Below are 13,277 nucleotides of genomic sequence, written 5' to 3'. Positions count from 1 at the left end.
GGACTTACATCTCATACGTGTATTTTTGTTTCCTCACCTCTAGGCACAGACCCCACAGGCTCCTCGGACACTGGGTCCATCACCTCCTGTCCCATCATCCACTCCAACACCAACAGCCCCTATTGCCACTCTGAACCAGCCTCCACCACTTCTTCGTCCAACACTGCCTGCTGCCCCCGCTCTTCACCGGCAGCCTCCTCCACTCCAGCAGCAGGCTCGGTTCATCCAGCCCCGGCCAACTTTAAATCAGCCTCCACCACCTCTTATTCGCCCTGCTAATTCTATGCCACCCCGTCTAAACCCAAGACCAGTGTTGTCCACGGTTGGTGGTCAACAGCCACCATCACTTATTGGAATTCAGACAGATTCACAGTCCTCACTGCACTAAAAATTAAATTGGACAGAGCTGCAGTAACTTTTCACCCCATCATTATACCAATGCTCATCTGACTGATGAAAAAGAGGAAAGAATAATCATTTCTAGATACTGAGGCTGCGAACTAGTTCTGTGGCAGTGGACTGGCATAAGTGGATGTCTAAGAAATTTTTTCAGTCCACTAGACTAAAATGTTACACAACAAAAAGCCTCCAGTTAGCCGCCTTTCTAGAGTATATGTTCAGCAATGTTGATCTCATAAAAGGAAAAAAAAAAAAGATTTAAGTATTCTATATACCAAGTTTTTGTTTTGTTTTTACTGTATTTATTTTATCGAGGTTCTTTATATTCCTGCCTCTTCATAGTCAAGGCTTTTAGTACAGGAATATTGACTTAGGAATTGTGAAAACTCCTTAAGTTTCTTAAGTTAAGGATGTTCGGCTTTTTTCTTTAATTTAATTTTTTAAAAACATTTTCCTATGTTAGGAGTGCAAGAATAGCCAGCATTTCAGATTTTGACATATGTTCATTTTATGCATATTTAAGAAATTATAGCTGCATATCCCTTCTTTCAAAAAATGTTGCTTTTTTTTCTAAAGGAATTTTAATATGTTCCTTTAAAAGAAAGCAATTTAATCAATTGCAAAGCAATTATATAAAACCACAAAGAATGTACTGAACCTACTAACCCTTTAACATACAGTTTAGGGTCCTAGCGCAGAGTCCTTGTTTAAAGGTCATTGACTCATCATCTATCAGTAATGAGAGGATTGGAAGAATAATTTTGCATACAAATGAGGACTTAATTTGTTGAAATATAATCTCTTTAAGTTCCTTGAAAATGGAGTTGGGTTTTTTTTGTTTCTAAATGCTATCTGCTTTTAACTAGTAGTTGCCTACATCTGGGGACTTCAGAGAAGAATTATATTTTGTTAGTTATGTAGACACAGTGGTTATGGAAGCATTTATTTACAGTACCCTTTTCGTGTTTGGTTTCTGAACTTAAAATTGCCCTTATACTTAATAATATGGTCTGCATTTAATATGAAAAGTGTTTTCTTGATAAATCTCTATTGTACTATTTGGATACATTTGTGTACTCCTTGCAGCCAACCTGTATTTGTGGGATTGGTTTAGGGTTAAATCATCAACATTATTTCAAAAATAAATTTAAGAATTTGTTCTGTGTTATCTAAAGATGTATCAGTATATTGTCACAATTGTGCTGTTAACTAAAAATGCTGAGACCCCTTTTTATAGAAAAACACAAAAGACATCAAGTCTTCTTAATTCAACCTATAATCATTAAGTACTTACAAAGAATATTTTACAAGTGATAGTATTTCAACAATGTGTAATTAATATTTTTGATACAATGATTTCATATTGGAATCATTATTTGTGCAAAGGGACAGATCACTTAGATTGCTATACTAGTGGACATAGGCTAAATGTTTGCACATTCACATTCTTATCACGTGTAGAATACTTCACAAAATAATAGTCAACATAAGGCCCTAATTTATGTTTTGAAAGATCATGTGTTCCCAAAATATTCCCTATCATTGGCTCCACAGCCTTAAAGTGCTATAGATTTAAGTTCATTGATTAGTTTTAATTTTTAATTTTAGACCACTTATTTCCATAAATACCCTACGTACTGGCATATCTGAAACTCTTTTTCCAGGTTAGGTTCTTTTCTTTCTCATTGAATCATCTTAAATAGTTCTTGGACCTGAATTTAGCTGATTTAAAATTCTTAATATTCAACAATTTATACTTATTTTTTCTTTAAAAGCCACAGGGGACAGTTATGTATCTTAAAATATCTAAAGCATTTTTTTAAAGCACTTAAATTGTCTTACGTATGTGCATACTATACCTTTACAGCGTTTATTGTCTTGTCTCTTGTCAGTAGACCTTCAGTACACAATATGTGGGATATGTCAGTCAAGTTGGTCAGCACCAGCATCTGTCCAGCTGTTCAGTATATTGTGATTCATTAAAAAATCTGTTCTATCCCAGACATGGGCCAAGGTGCTGTATCTGAGGGATGTGCTGTAATTTGATTTACATGCATTAGAGCACACAGTAGAAAAACCTTAGCTTCATTAGTAATATGACACATGTATATAGTGAGATGTCTTTATTGTGTGCTTTGCATATTTTGTAAATATTTTGCACGTCATTATTTTTCTTTTTTGTTTAAGCAGTGTTTGGCCTGGAAGAGTGATATGCTTGCTGCTTAAAGGATTAAAGATTTAAAGATGTCTATGTCTTCTATTTTTATATAATTTCATGTCCTATGAGGAATTTAGTACCTCTTCACTGTGAAATTTGAAATAATGATTTTTATAAAAGCAAAACTAGAAATCTTTTAATGACAATTTTCATTAATTTCAGGGTTATCATTTTTGAAAAATCTACACCAAAGTGGTTTTTTAAAATTACATAACTAAAAATAAATCACACTGTGGATACATCTTATAAAACGAATGGAAGAAATGTGTTTCTATATGATATAATTCTAGTGTAATATGGATGAGGTAAGGGTAAGTTATGATCAAAACTTGTTCTTAATAAGCTTGCAATTGAGTAAAATAGAATATAAAATAAAGGTGAAATAATATGAAATTTTGTCTTAATGTAGGCCTACATTCTTTTTAGGAATGGATGTAGAGAGCAAGCCAAGAACATGACTATCATTTTTAAGAATATTCAAAATTGCAAGTACAGTCATGTCCCTTAACAATGGGGATATGGTCTGAGAAAGGTGCTGTTAGGCGATTTTGTTGTGCTGTGAATCAGATTGTACTTGTAGAAACATAGGTGGCAAAGGCTACTACACACCTAGGCAACAGTCCTATGGTATACAGTAATGTACTGTATACTGTACTGTATGTACTGTAGTAATGTACATAGGCAGTTATAACAGTGGTAATATCTGTGTATCTAAACATAGAAAAGGTATCATAAAAATACTGTATTTATTTATTTATTTTTTGAGACAGGTTCTTACTCTGTTGCACAGGCTGGAGTGCAGTGGTGCGATCTTAGCTCAGCAACCTTTGCCTCCCAGGCTCAAGTGATTCTCCTATCTCAGCCTCCCGAGTAGCTGGGATTACAGGTGCCTGCCACCACACCTGGCTAAGTTTTGCATTTTTTAGTAGGGATGGGGTTCCACCATGTTGGCCAGACTCATCTTGAAGTCCTGATCTCAGGTGATCCACCTGTCTTGGCCTCCCAAAGTGCTGTGATTACAGGTGTGAGCCACCATGCCCTGCTGATGTTATCATTTTAAAGAACACCAGTGTATTTGCAGTCACTGACCGAAGTGTCGTGTGGTGCATGACTGTACTTGGGCTAAAGTACCTAGTTTAGTTACTAAGTATGTTGTATTAATTTTATGTTCCCTCCTGTTATCAAAAGGTTATGAATATTAATAACTGCTAACTAGTCAACACTGGGGTGTCAGGGTCTCCTCAGAAAGAATAATAATCTGACTTAGAACTCTAAACAGAATCTATCTCTATCTGTGCATGCCCAAAATAAATGACAAATACATTCTTATTAGAGGACACACAAGAAAAATGTGTTTTTAAATTTAGCCATTCATTATAGATTACATCATTTATAAGAAAATAACAGAATAAATGAATACAGAAAGAACCCAAGAATCAAGTTCGAGAAACCATTCCATATTAGAAAATGTCTACAAGAAACTTTTGACATCTGATGTATGGTAGTACCTAAACTGTTTTCTTCTAGGAAAAAGTAGGTCATGTATAACTCCCCACAACTTCCTTCTTTGTCATAACTGCCTTAGGGAAGGAATGTTCTGCAGCAGTATATTAGCGACAATGGAGTTTGAGAATTAAACATGACAAGGAATGCTCCTAGATGTGTGAGTTTGTGTCTAAGGGGCCATGTGGCTTTATTTGCCCTTTTTTGCTCTCCCAAGTCCTACAGAGCTAAGGGAGAAACAGTGAAGATCAGAAGTTAATATTGGGGGAGATGGTTGCCAATTGTCATTACTAGGTTTAAAGTAGACAACTGTTAATTAATAAAGGGAACAGGTCTTTACAATGCAGTAATTTAAACTTCAGAATCCTAAAGCAGGAATCTGGGTGAGCAGGGTCTCTAAGGAAAAAATGCTGGTGATATGAAGCGGAGGGTTCTAAGAACAGTCTTCACAATGTAAATGACATCAAAGTTGATGTCTCAGAATGCTTCATATGTTTCCTTCCTTTGGACTATTTTAAGAAAGGTGAAATTTTTATTCTGTACAATTTCATCGTACTTGTAAGATACAGTTACCAATAACTAAGAAGATGCTGAATAATACCACAACACAAGGTATCTCTTGAGGGATCTGTCTAGTTTACTACCCAGAACAGCTTTCTTATTTGACAGGATTTGGCTTGAAGAGGCCTTTAATCCAAAGACCATTTTTGTTGATATCCTACCCCTTCATCTTTTCCAAAAGAGTGAAAACAATCAGAATCATTGAGGGCTTGTGGCCTATGTATGCAAAATAGTTGCCCACCAACCTTAATATGATGAGTTTTCCAACTTGACTAAACAACTTAACCTCTGTGAGCCTCATTTTCCTCATTTGGGGAGGAATATATAAACTGGGGCATACAGTACCTGTCCAATGTATGTTAGAGGTTTTTACATGTCTACTTATACCATACCCTTCTTAATAAGGGAAATATATTTTGACTTTTTTTTTTTTTTTGGACAGAGTCTCACTCTGTCACCCAGGCTGGAGTGCAATGGTGCAATCTCAGTTCATTTTTTTTTTTAAATTAAAGTGCAGTGCAAAAAGGAGAGATTAATTTCAGTTCAAGTTGACAGACTGGACATAGTCTTTTACTTTTCTTTCCCATAATCTCCCCCACCAGTCTTACTGAAATGACAAGAAATAGAAAAACCAAAATAACCCTTAGCGCAGTGCTAGGAAGCCAGAGGAGGAGCGACCAGCAGGTGGGAGTAAATGTATGACAAAAGCCCACAGAATTAAGGAACCTCTAATGTGACAAAGAGGTGAAGCCAGCCTTTTGCTAACAGCCAGCAAAGAACTCAGGCCTTCAGTTGGACAACCTGCCAGGAACTGAATCCTGCCAACAACGATGTGCACTTGAAAATGGATCCTTCCCCAGTTGGGTCTTGAGATGACCAGAACCCAGCTAACACCTTGATTGCAGCCTATGATTAAAGTAGAAGCATCCAGATTCCTTACAGAAACTCTGAGAATGTGTGTTTGAGCTGCTAAGTTTTGGCAGTGGTTTGTTTTGCAGCAATAGAAAACTAATACAATGGATAAATATATACAGTGTTAACAGTAATCAAAAGAAAGTTAGAGTGACTGTATTAATGTCAGAAAAAGATTTCAAAGCAAAGACTGTCATCAGGGTTAAAGATGGTCATTTAATAATGATAAAGGTGGGCAGTTCATCAAGAGGATTCCTGATAAAACTGCAAGAAGAAATAGACAAATTCACCATTATAGTCAGAGATTTCAACACCATCTCTCAATAACTGATAGAATGTGGAAGCCAAAAATTAAGAGTATAGAAGACTTGAATAACACACCTTCACCTAATTGAAATGTGGGATCATTCTACCCAACAGTAGAACAAACATTCTTTTCATGTGCACATGACATTTTTCTCAATATCAGCACTACTGACATTTTAGGTTAGATAATTCTTTGTTGTGCATTTAGAACGTTGAACAGAATCCTCAGCCTCTACCCACTAGATACCAGTAGAACCCACCTCCCCAGTCTGACAATCGAAAATGTCTCCAGACATTGTCAAATGTCCCATAAGGAGCAAAATCACCTCCAGTCGAGAATCATTGCAATATATCATATTAATAAAATAAAGGAAAAAACGCATATGATTATGTTGATAGACACAGAAAAGATACTTGACAAAATCCAGCACCTATTCATGATTAAAACTTAGAAAACTAGGAATATAACGAAACTTCCTCAGCCTGATAAGAGCATCTACAAGGAGCCTACAGTTAAACATCACACTTAATTGAACGCTTCCCCTCAGGATGGGAATCAATGCAAGGATGTCTGCACTCACAACTCTATTCAGTGGTTTACTGGAGGTTATAGCCAGTTCAACAGGCAAGAAAAAAGTATACAGATTGGAAAGGAAAAACTAAAATTGTTTTTATGTGCAGATGACATGAAATTGCATGTAAAAAATCGCAAGAAACCTGCAGAAACTAGAATAGTAGTTTTTGCAAGTAGCAAGCTTAAGAAAATCAGAGGATACAAGATCAATGTAAAATCAATTGTATTTTCATATAATGGCAACAACTGATCTGAGAATGGAATTAAGAAAATCTTATTCATGATAGTATCAAAAAGAAAAAAAATACTTAGGAATAAACAAAAATGTGCAAGACTTGTCCACCAAAAATTATACTGCTAAGAGAAACAAGACCTAAATAACTGTTCATGGACTGGAAGACTTGATATTGTTAAAATGGCATTTCTCCTCAAATTGATTTATAGATTCAATCTAATTCTTATAAAAATCCTAGCAGGCTTATTTTGCACAGACTGACAAACTAATTTTGAAATTTATAATGGTGATGCAAAGGACCTAGACCGGGGCCAGTAAACTTTTTCTATAAACAGCCAAATAGTAAATATGTTAGGCTTTGTGGTCCGCAAACTGTTGCAACTCCTAACCTCTGCCATTTTAGTTCAAAAACAGCTAGAGAAAATTTATAAATGAACAGACATAGCTATGTGTCAATAAAACTTTATTTACAAAAACAGGCAGCAACTCCTTAAAACAGACAAAACAATTTTGAAGAAGAACAAAATTGGGTGATTGGCACTAACTAATTTCCATATTTGTTATAAAGATGCAATAATCCAAGATTGTGATATTGGTATAATGATGGACATACAGATCAATGGAACAAAATAAAGAGTCCAGAAATAGACTCACACATATGTGATCAACTAATTTTCAATGAAAGTGTCAGTGTAATTCAATGGCAGAAATGATAGAATATCTGCATGCAAAAAAAAAACCTCCAATAAACCTTGATCCTTACCTTGCGTCATGCATAAAAATAAACATGAGATGGAACACAGACCTAAATATAAGAACAAAAACGGCTGAGCACGGCGGCTCGCACCTGTGATCCCAGCATTTTGGAAGTCTGAGGTGGGAGGATCACCTCAGGTTGGAAGTTTGAGACCAGCCTGGCCAATATGGTGAAAGCCTGTCTCTACTAAAAATACAAAAATTAGCCGGGTGTGTGTCGCATGCCTGTAATCCCAGGTACTCGTGAGGCTGAGGCAGGAGAATGACTTGAACCCAGGATGTGGAGGCTGCAGTGAGCTGAGATCGTGCCACTGTACTCCAGCCTAGGTGTGGCAGGGTAAGACTCTGTCTCAAAAAACAAAATGAAAATGAACAACTATAACTTTCTAGGAAAAAACACAAGAAAATATATCACTGAAGCATGATCCATAATAGAAAAAAATTGATAAATTGTATTTCATCAAAATTAAAAATGTTACTTTTCAAAAGACACAAGAAAATGAAAAGGTTAGCCATTGGCCAGGAGAAAATATTTGCAAAACATAAGTCTGATCAAAGATTTGTATCCAGAATATACAACGAACTCTTACAATTCAAATATAAAAGCTCTTTCAAATCAATAATAGAACAAAAAGAGGGGGGTGGTGGAAGATTTGGATACACATTTGCTGAAGAAGATATGCAAATGGAAAATAAGTACATAAAAAGATCATCACATCATTAGTCATAAAGGAAATGCAAAGTAAAACCACAATGAGCTACCTGTAACACCCACTAGAATAGCTAATATTTTTAAAAAAACTGACAATAGCAAGTGTTGTCAGGGATGTGAAGAAACTGGAACCCTCTTACATGGATGGTAGAAATGTAATATGATACAACTACTTTGGAAACCTATTTGGCAACATCTAAAAGACTAAATGTACACTTAAAATACAACCCATTAATTTTACTCCTAGGCATCTACCTAAAGAGAAATGAAAATTTATGTGCACACAAAAACTTCTATTCAAATGTTCACAGCAGCATTATTTATAATTGTAAAAACTAGAAATAACACAAATGTCTATCACTTGGGGAATAAACAAAATAGTCTATCAATACAATTTTTTCTATTATGGATCATGCTTTGATAATATATTTTCATGTGTTTTTTTCTAGAAATTTATAGTTTTGTTCTTATATTTAGATCTTATGCTCCATCTGTTTAATTTTTATTCATGGTATGAGGTAGTCAACAATAAGAAAGAAAACACTATTGACTTATGCACCAACATGGATCAATCACAAAAGTATTTTCCTACTTGACACAAAATGCTACGTATTTATTCATATTAATTTTCTTCTTTTTTTTTTTTTTAGATGGAGTTTTGCTCTTGTTGCCCAGGCTGGAGTGCAATGGTGTGATCTTGGCTTACCACAGCCTCTACCTCCTGGGTTCAAGTGATTCTCCTGCCTCAGGCCTCCGGAGTAGCTGGGATTACGGGTGCCTGCCACTATGCCCGGCTAATTTTTTTGTATTTTTAGTAAATAAGGGGTTTCACCATGTTGGCCAGGCTGGTCTTGAACTCCTGACCTTGTGATCCACCTGCCTCGACCTCCCAAAGTGCTGGAATTACAGGCGTGAGCCACAGCGCCTGGCCTTATTCATATTAATTTTCAAAAAAATGCAAAGCTATGGAGACAAAGGAGATCTCTTGCCTGAGGCCAGGGCTGGGGGTGTGGACTGACTGCAAAGGGACACAGGAGGCGATGGATTTGTTCTAAAATTTCATTGTGGTTATGGCTGCACAACTGTATACATTTACTAAAATTCATCAATTGGGTGAATCTTATGTTATTAAAAGTACATCAGTAAAGTTGTTTAAACAAGGAAGAAGTATGGAACTGGAAGGGCTGTACAAAAGCTGTATCACAATGAGAGGCCCTCATTTGTGCCAACAGAAAGTAGCATGAGGTTTCAGAGGATAGAAGTGGCAAGGTCATGGAATACTGAGGAGCGATTGAACTTTGTGTTTTTTCCCAGGATGGGCCCTTCCTGAGCTTATGCCTTTCTTTCTAATGCTTCTGTCCTGTTTTCTGTGAAATGGAAGATGTGACTAACCAGGGTTCCAAGATCATTGCTTGAAATCTCAGCATATAGAGTAAGCACTATTCTCAAAAACAAATACCAAATAAATGGTCTTCCTTGTTACCAACCTATTACAAAATGCAAGACCAAACTGTGCCAATCAAACCTATTATCTTACTTCATGATTCCTAAGGCTAAATAATAACTTTTAAATCTATATTGTAATGCCTTCTGGTGATTATGCAGAATTAATATGTTAAAATGTTTTCCTAGTAGTGACAGGAATTGCATGTGTGAATCTTATTAAAGAAACTGTCAAAGAGACAGTTTAGCCAGGTGTACAATGAAGACAGGAGGCCTAATTTAAAAACAACAAAAATCTCATTTCTCCAGCCAAGGCTGACCATCAGACAATCAAACCATGAACAGGAATAAGAAAGGGTGTGTTTATGTATCAAGCAGGGGATCCCCTGGAATAAATACATAATATATGGCCATAGGAACAGTACAGGTCTGCTTTTTTAGAGTGGTGCTGACCCTATAACATAGTAGATAACAATAGAGTAAAGCAAGGTAGAACAAAAGAAACATGGTTTTTTTCTTAAGCTCCTGAGTTAAAGGTGCAGCTGCTGAATGCACATACACAGGCTCTTTTGCAAAGGGAGGCTTACAAAAAATTTACATTGGTCCCAAGAGAAGCTCTCTGCCCCATCCCAGTACTCCCTGCCTCTTTTCTTGTGGTGGTCAGCACACTGACAGGGAGAGCTGAGCTAAAGGTTATTTGATGGAAGCAAAGGAACCAGTCATTCATGTCTTGTCTCAATACAACACCTACTTAGTGAGCAAGCTGCATGTTCTCTGTGCACAAGACCCTGAGATCTGCTTTTTGCCTGGAAGTGGTTTGCTGCTACAGTATATCACACTTTCCGTGTGTGGTTCTATTACAGACAAAGACTTTCCATTGTAACTTGCAATTGAGTCAAAGGTGCAATCTATGGCCCAAGGAGAGGATTTTCCCTCCTTATCTGATCTCGCTGATCCCTAGGTGATGGGAAGTACGAACTTTCGCCCTGCTAACTAACTCACTACATTGATCAGTCTTGTCACAGAGGAGCAGCCTGAGGAAGATAATGCATCCATCTACTATTCCAGTAGGCGGCGTCCTCACCTCTCCATCAGCACCATCTTTACATTGGCAGCCAGGGTTGCAGTCTCTCATCCTAATTTATACAGCAAATTAAACAGCTGAAATCTATGTCTTTGGGCATCTAGAGCAATATTACAGTGTCTAGAAGCAACAGATAAAAGGGTTAGCCCTTTCCTTCTGCATAAAACTGTAATGTAGAGTTCAGCCCTGGTCTTATTTTGTAACTGAATTTAGTTTGAAGGTTGGATTTTGTTCAATGTTAGATATAATGTTGAACTTAATGCTGAATATTATCAAAACACTAAAAGTACTACAATTTGTCTTTAAGTTGTTTTGTTTGAATTCACACCAATCATTTATTTGAGGGGTAGGGTGTAGTGGCTAGGAGTACCAGAACCAGACTTCCCAGAATTCAAATTCTGCCTCTCTCAAACTAATAATTTTGTGATTCTGGGCAAATTACTCAATAGATAAGATTTTCCATCTATAAAATGGAGTTGATTATTAAATGAGTTAACATGAAAAAATACCGAGCACAGAAATGGTATATAAAATTTAATAGGCCGGGCGCAGAGGCTCATGCCTATAATCCTAGTAGTTTGGTAGGCTGAGGTGGGTGGATCACTTGGGATCAGGAATTTGGGATCAGCCTGGCCAACATGGCGAAACTCCATCTCTACTAAAAATACAAAAATTAGCTGGGGTATGGTGGCGCACACCTATAGTCCCAGCTACTCAGGAGGCTGAGGTAGGAGAATTGTTTAAACCCAGGAGGTGGAGGTTGCAGTGAGCCAAGATCATGCCACTGCACTCCAGCCTGGGTGACAGAGCGAGATTCCATCTCAAAAAAAAAAAAAAGAAAAAAACCCAAAAACCTTAATAAACATTAGTTATCACTTGAAGGTATTTAATTTTTTTATATGTGCATTTACATATATACAGGATTCAAATTCCACTTTATGATCAACAAGGAAATTGGGACTATGTTATTGACTTCTGACTAATATCCATCTAAAATTCCTTTACCTTTCTAGACTCAGCCCTCGAGTTACGCGGCCCCCATTTCCCACCACAATAAAGATCCACCTCTCTATCCCAGCTTTTATTCCATCATATTTAAGGCTTGGATGTAATTTTTGGAACAGTTGACTGCTTTATTCAGTTGGTGGGGAGAGCAGTAGGAGAGAGAAGCAAATCACAGTCAATGACAGGACTAGGGATTCTGAGCATACCTGCATGTATGCATACTAGACACTGATGTTCCAGCCAGTGAAAGGAGATATAACTTTTAAAATCATTATCAACTTTATTATGCTTGGAAGTAATGAGAAGAGAGGCAAGAAGCAGGCAATTGTAAGAGAAAGTGGGTGGGACGTAGTGGCTCGCACCTTTAATCCCAGTACTTTGGGAGGTCGAGGTGGGAGGATTGTTTAAACCCAGGAGTGTGAGACCAGCCTGGGCAACATAGTAAGTCTCCATCTCTTAAAAAAAAAAAAAAAAGTAGCTGGGCAAGCTGGGCGTCGTGGTGTGTGCCTGTAGTCCCAGCTACTCTGGAGGCTGAAGCAGCAGAATTACTTGAGCCCAGGAGATCCAGCCTGCAGTGAGCTGTGATCATGCTACTGCACTCCAGCCTGGGTGACAGAGTGAGAACCTCTCTCAAAAAATACACACACACAAAGAGTGGGAAACTATAGTGTATGGCAGAACAGAGAGGAGAACTCGGGTTCACTAAGCACCTACTCTGTGTCAGGTGTACAGGAGTGCCATCTCATTTAATTCTCATGAGAAGATTATGAGACAGATCTAGAGTGCCGAAGCAACACCCACCAGTGCATCTCCCCCACGGAGCGGTTAATCTAACTCACCAACCAAAAAAGGTTTGGATCTGGATTTCTGGCTCTTTTGAGAAATAAGAGATCAGGTAACAATAGGCTGGCACTGGGTGGTGGCTGCTCCACTAGATCCTCCACCTGCTGCTGGAGGCACCAGCGCCTCCCTCCTTTCTCCATGACCACCTCTGCCTCCCTCCTGTATGTTTCCTGCCCAGCTCCTGAGCACATCTGAGTTTTTGACTCCCAAGGTGTATATTATTCTCCCCTTTTATTGACGAGTACGGTAACTCAGAACAGTCAAGTACTTTTCCTACGGTGGCCTAACTGAAAGTAAAGGATCTAGATAGAATTGGAATTTTGGTTCATTTCATTTATATAGAATGTATTGCCCTTGGAGAGAACATATTGTAAGAAAGAGCTCATATTTAAGAGTGCGCAGGCCGAGCGCGGTGGCTCAGGCCTGTTGGGAGGGCGAGGACGGCGGATCACAAGGTCAAGAGATGAGACCAGCCTGGCCAACATGGTGAAACCCCGTCTCTACCAAAAATACAAAAATCAGCCAGGCGTGGTGGCGCATGCTTGTAATCCCAGCTACTCGGGAGGCTGAGGCAGGAGAATCGCTTGAACCTGGGAGGCCGAGGTTGCAGTGAGCCGAGATCGCGCCACCGCACTCCAGCCTGGCGTCAGAGCGAGACTCCATCTCAAAAAATAAAATGAAATAAAAAATAAATAAAATAAATAGAGAGAGAGAGATCTGGATTCA

The 13,277-nt window shown here is 37.9% G+C and overlaps 1 protein-coding gene across 5 annotated transcripts in view; it reads left to right on the top strand.

The window, feature by feature from the left end:
- Nucleotides 1-2,646, top strand: part of RCOR3 (REST corepressor 3) — a 57,526-nt gene extending 54,880 nt beyond the window's left edge. For 4 of the 5 annotated variants that reach the window (XM_007988536.3, XM_007988539.3, XM_007988537.3 and 1 more), the window contains one exon: nucleotides 44-2,646. In XM_007988536.3, coding sequence (XP_007986727.2) covers nucleotides 44-388 — 345 coding nt within the window. In that variant the 3' untranslated portion in view covers nucleotides 389-2,646. The remainder of the gene's footprint in view (nucleotides 1-43) is intronic. The other variant, XM_073011530.1, reaches the window with a different exon arrangement.
- The last annotated feature ends 10,631 nt before the right edge of the window (nucleotides 2,647-13,277 follow it).

The sequence above is a fragment of the Chlorocebus sabaeus genome, chromosome 25, assembly GCF_047675955.1.
Source record: "Chlorocebus sabaeus isolate Y175 chromosome 25, mChlSab1.0.hap1, whole genome shotgun sequence".
Lineage (NCBI taxonomy): Eukaryota > Metazoa > Chordata > Mammalia > Primates > Cercopithecidae > Chlorocebus > Chlorocebus sabaeus.
This window is presented reverse-complemented; position numbering and strand designations above follow the sequence as displayed.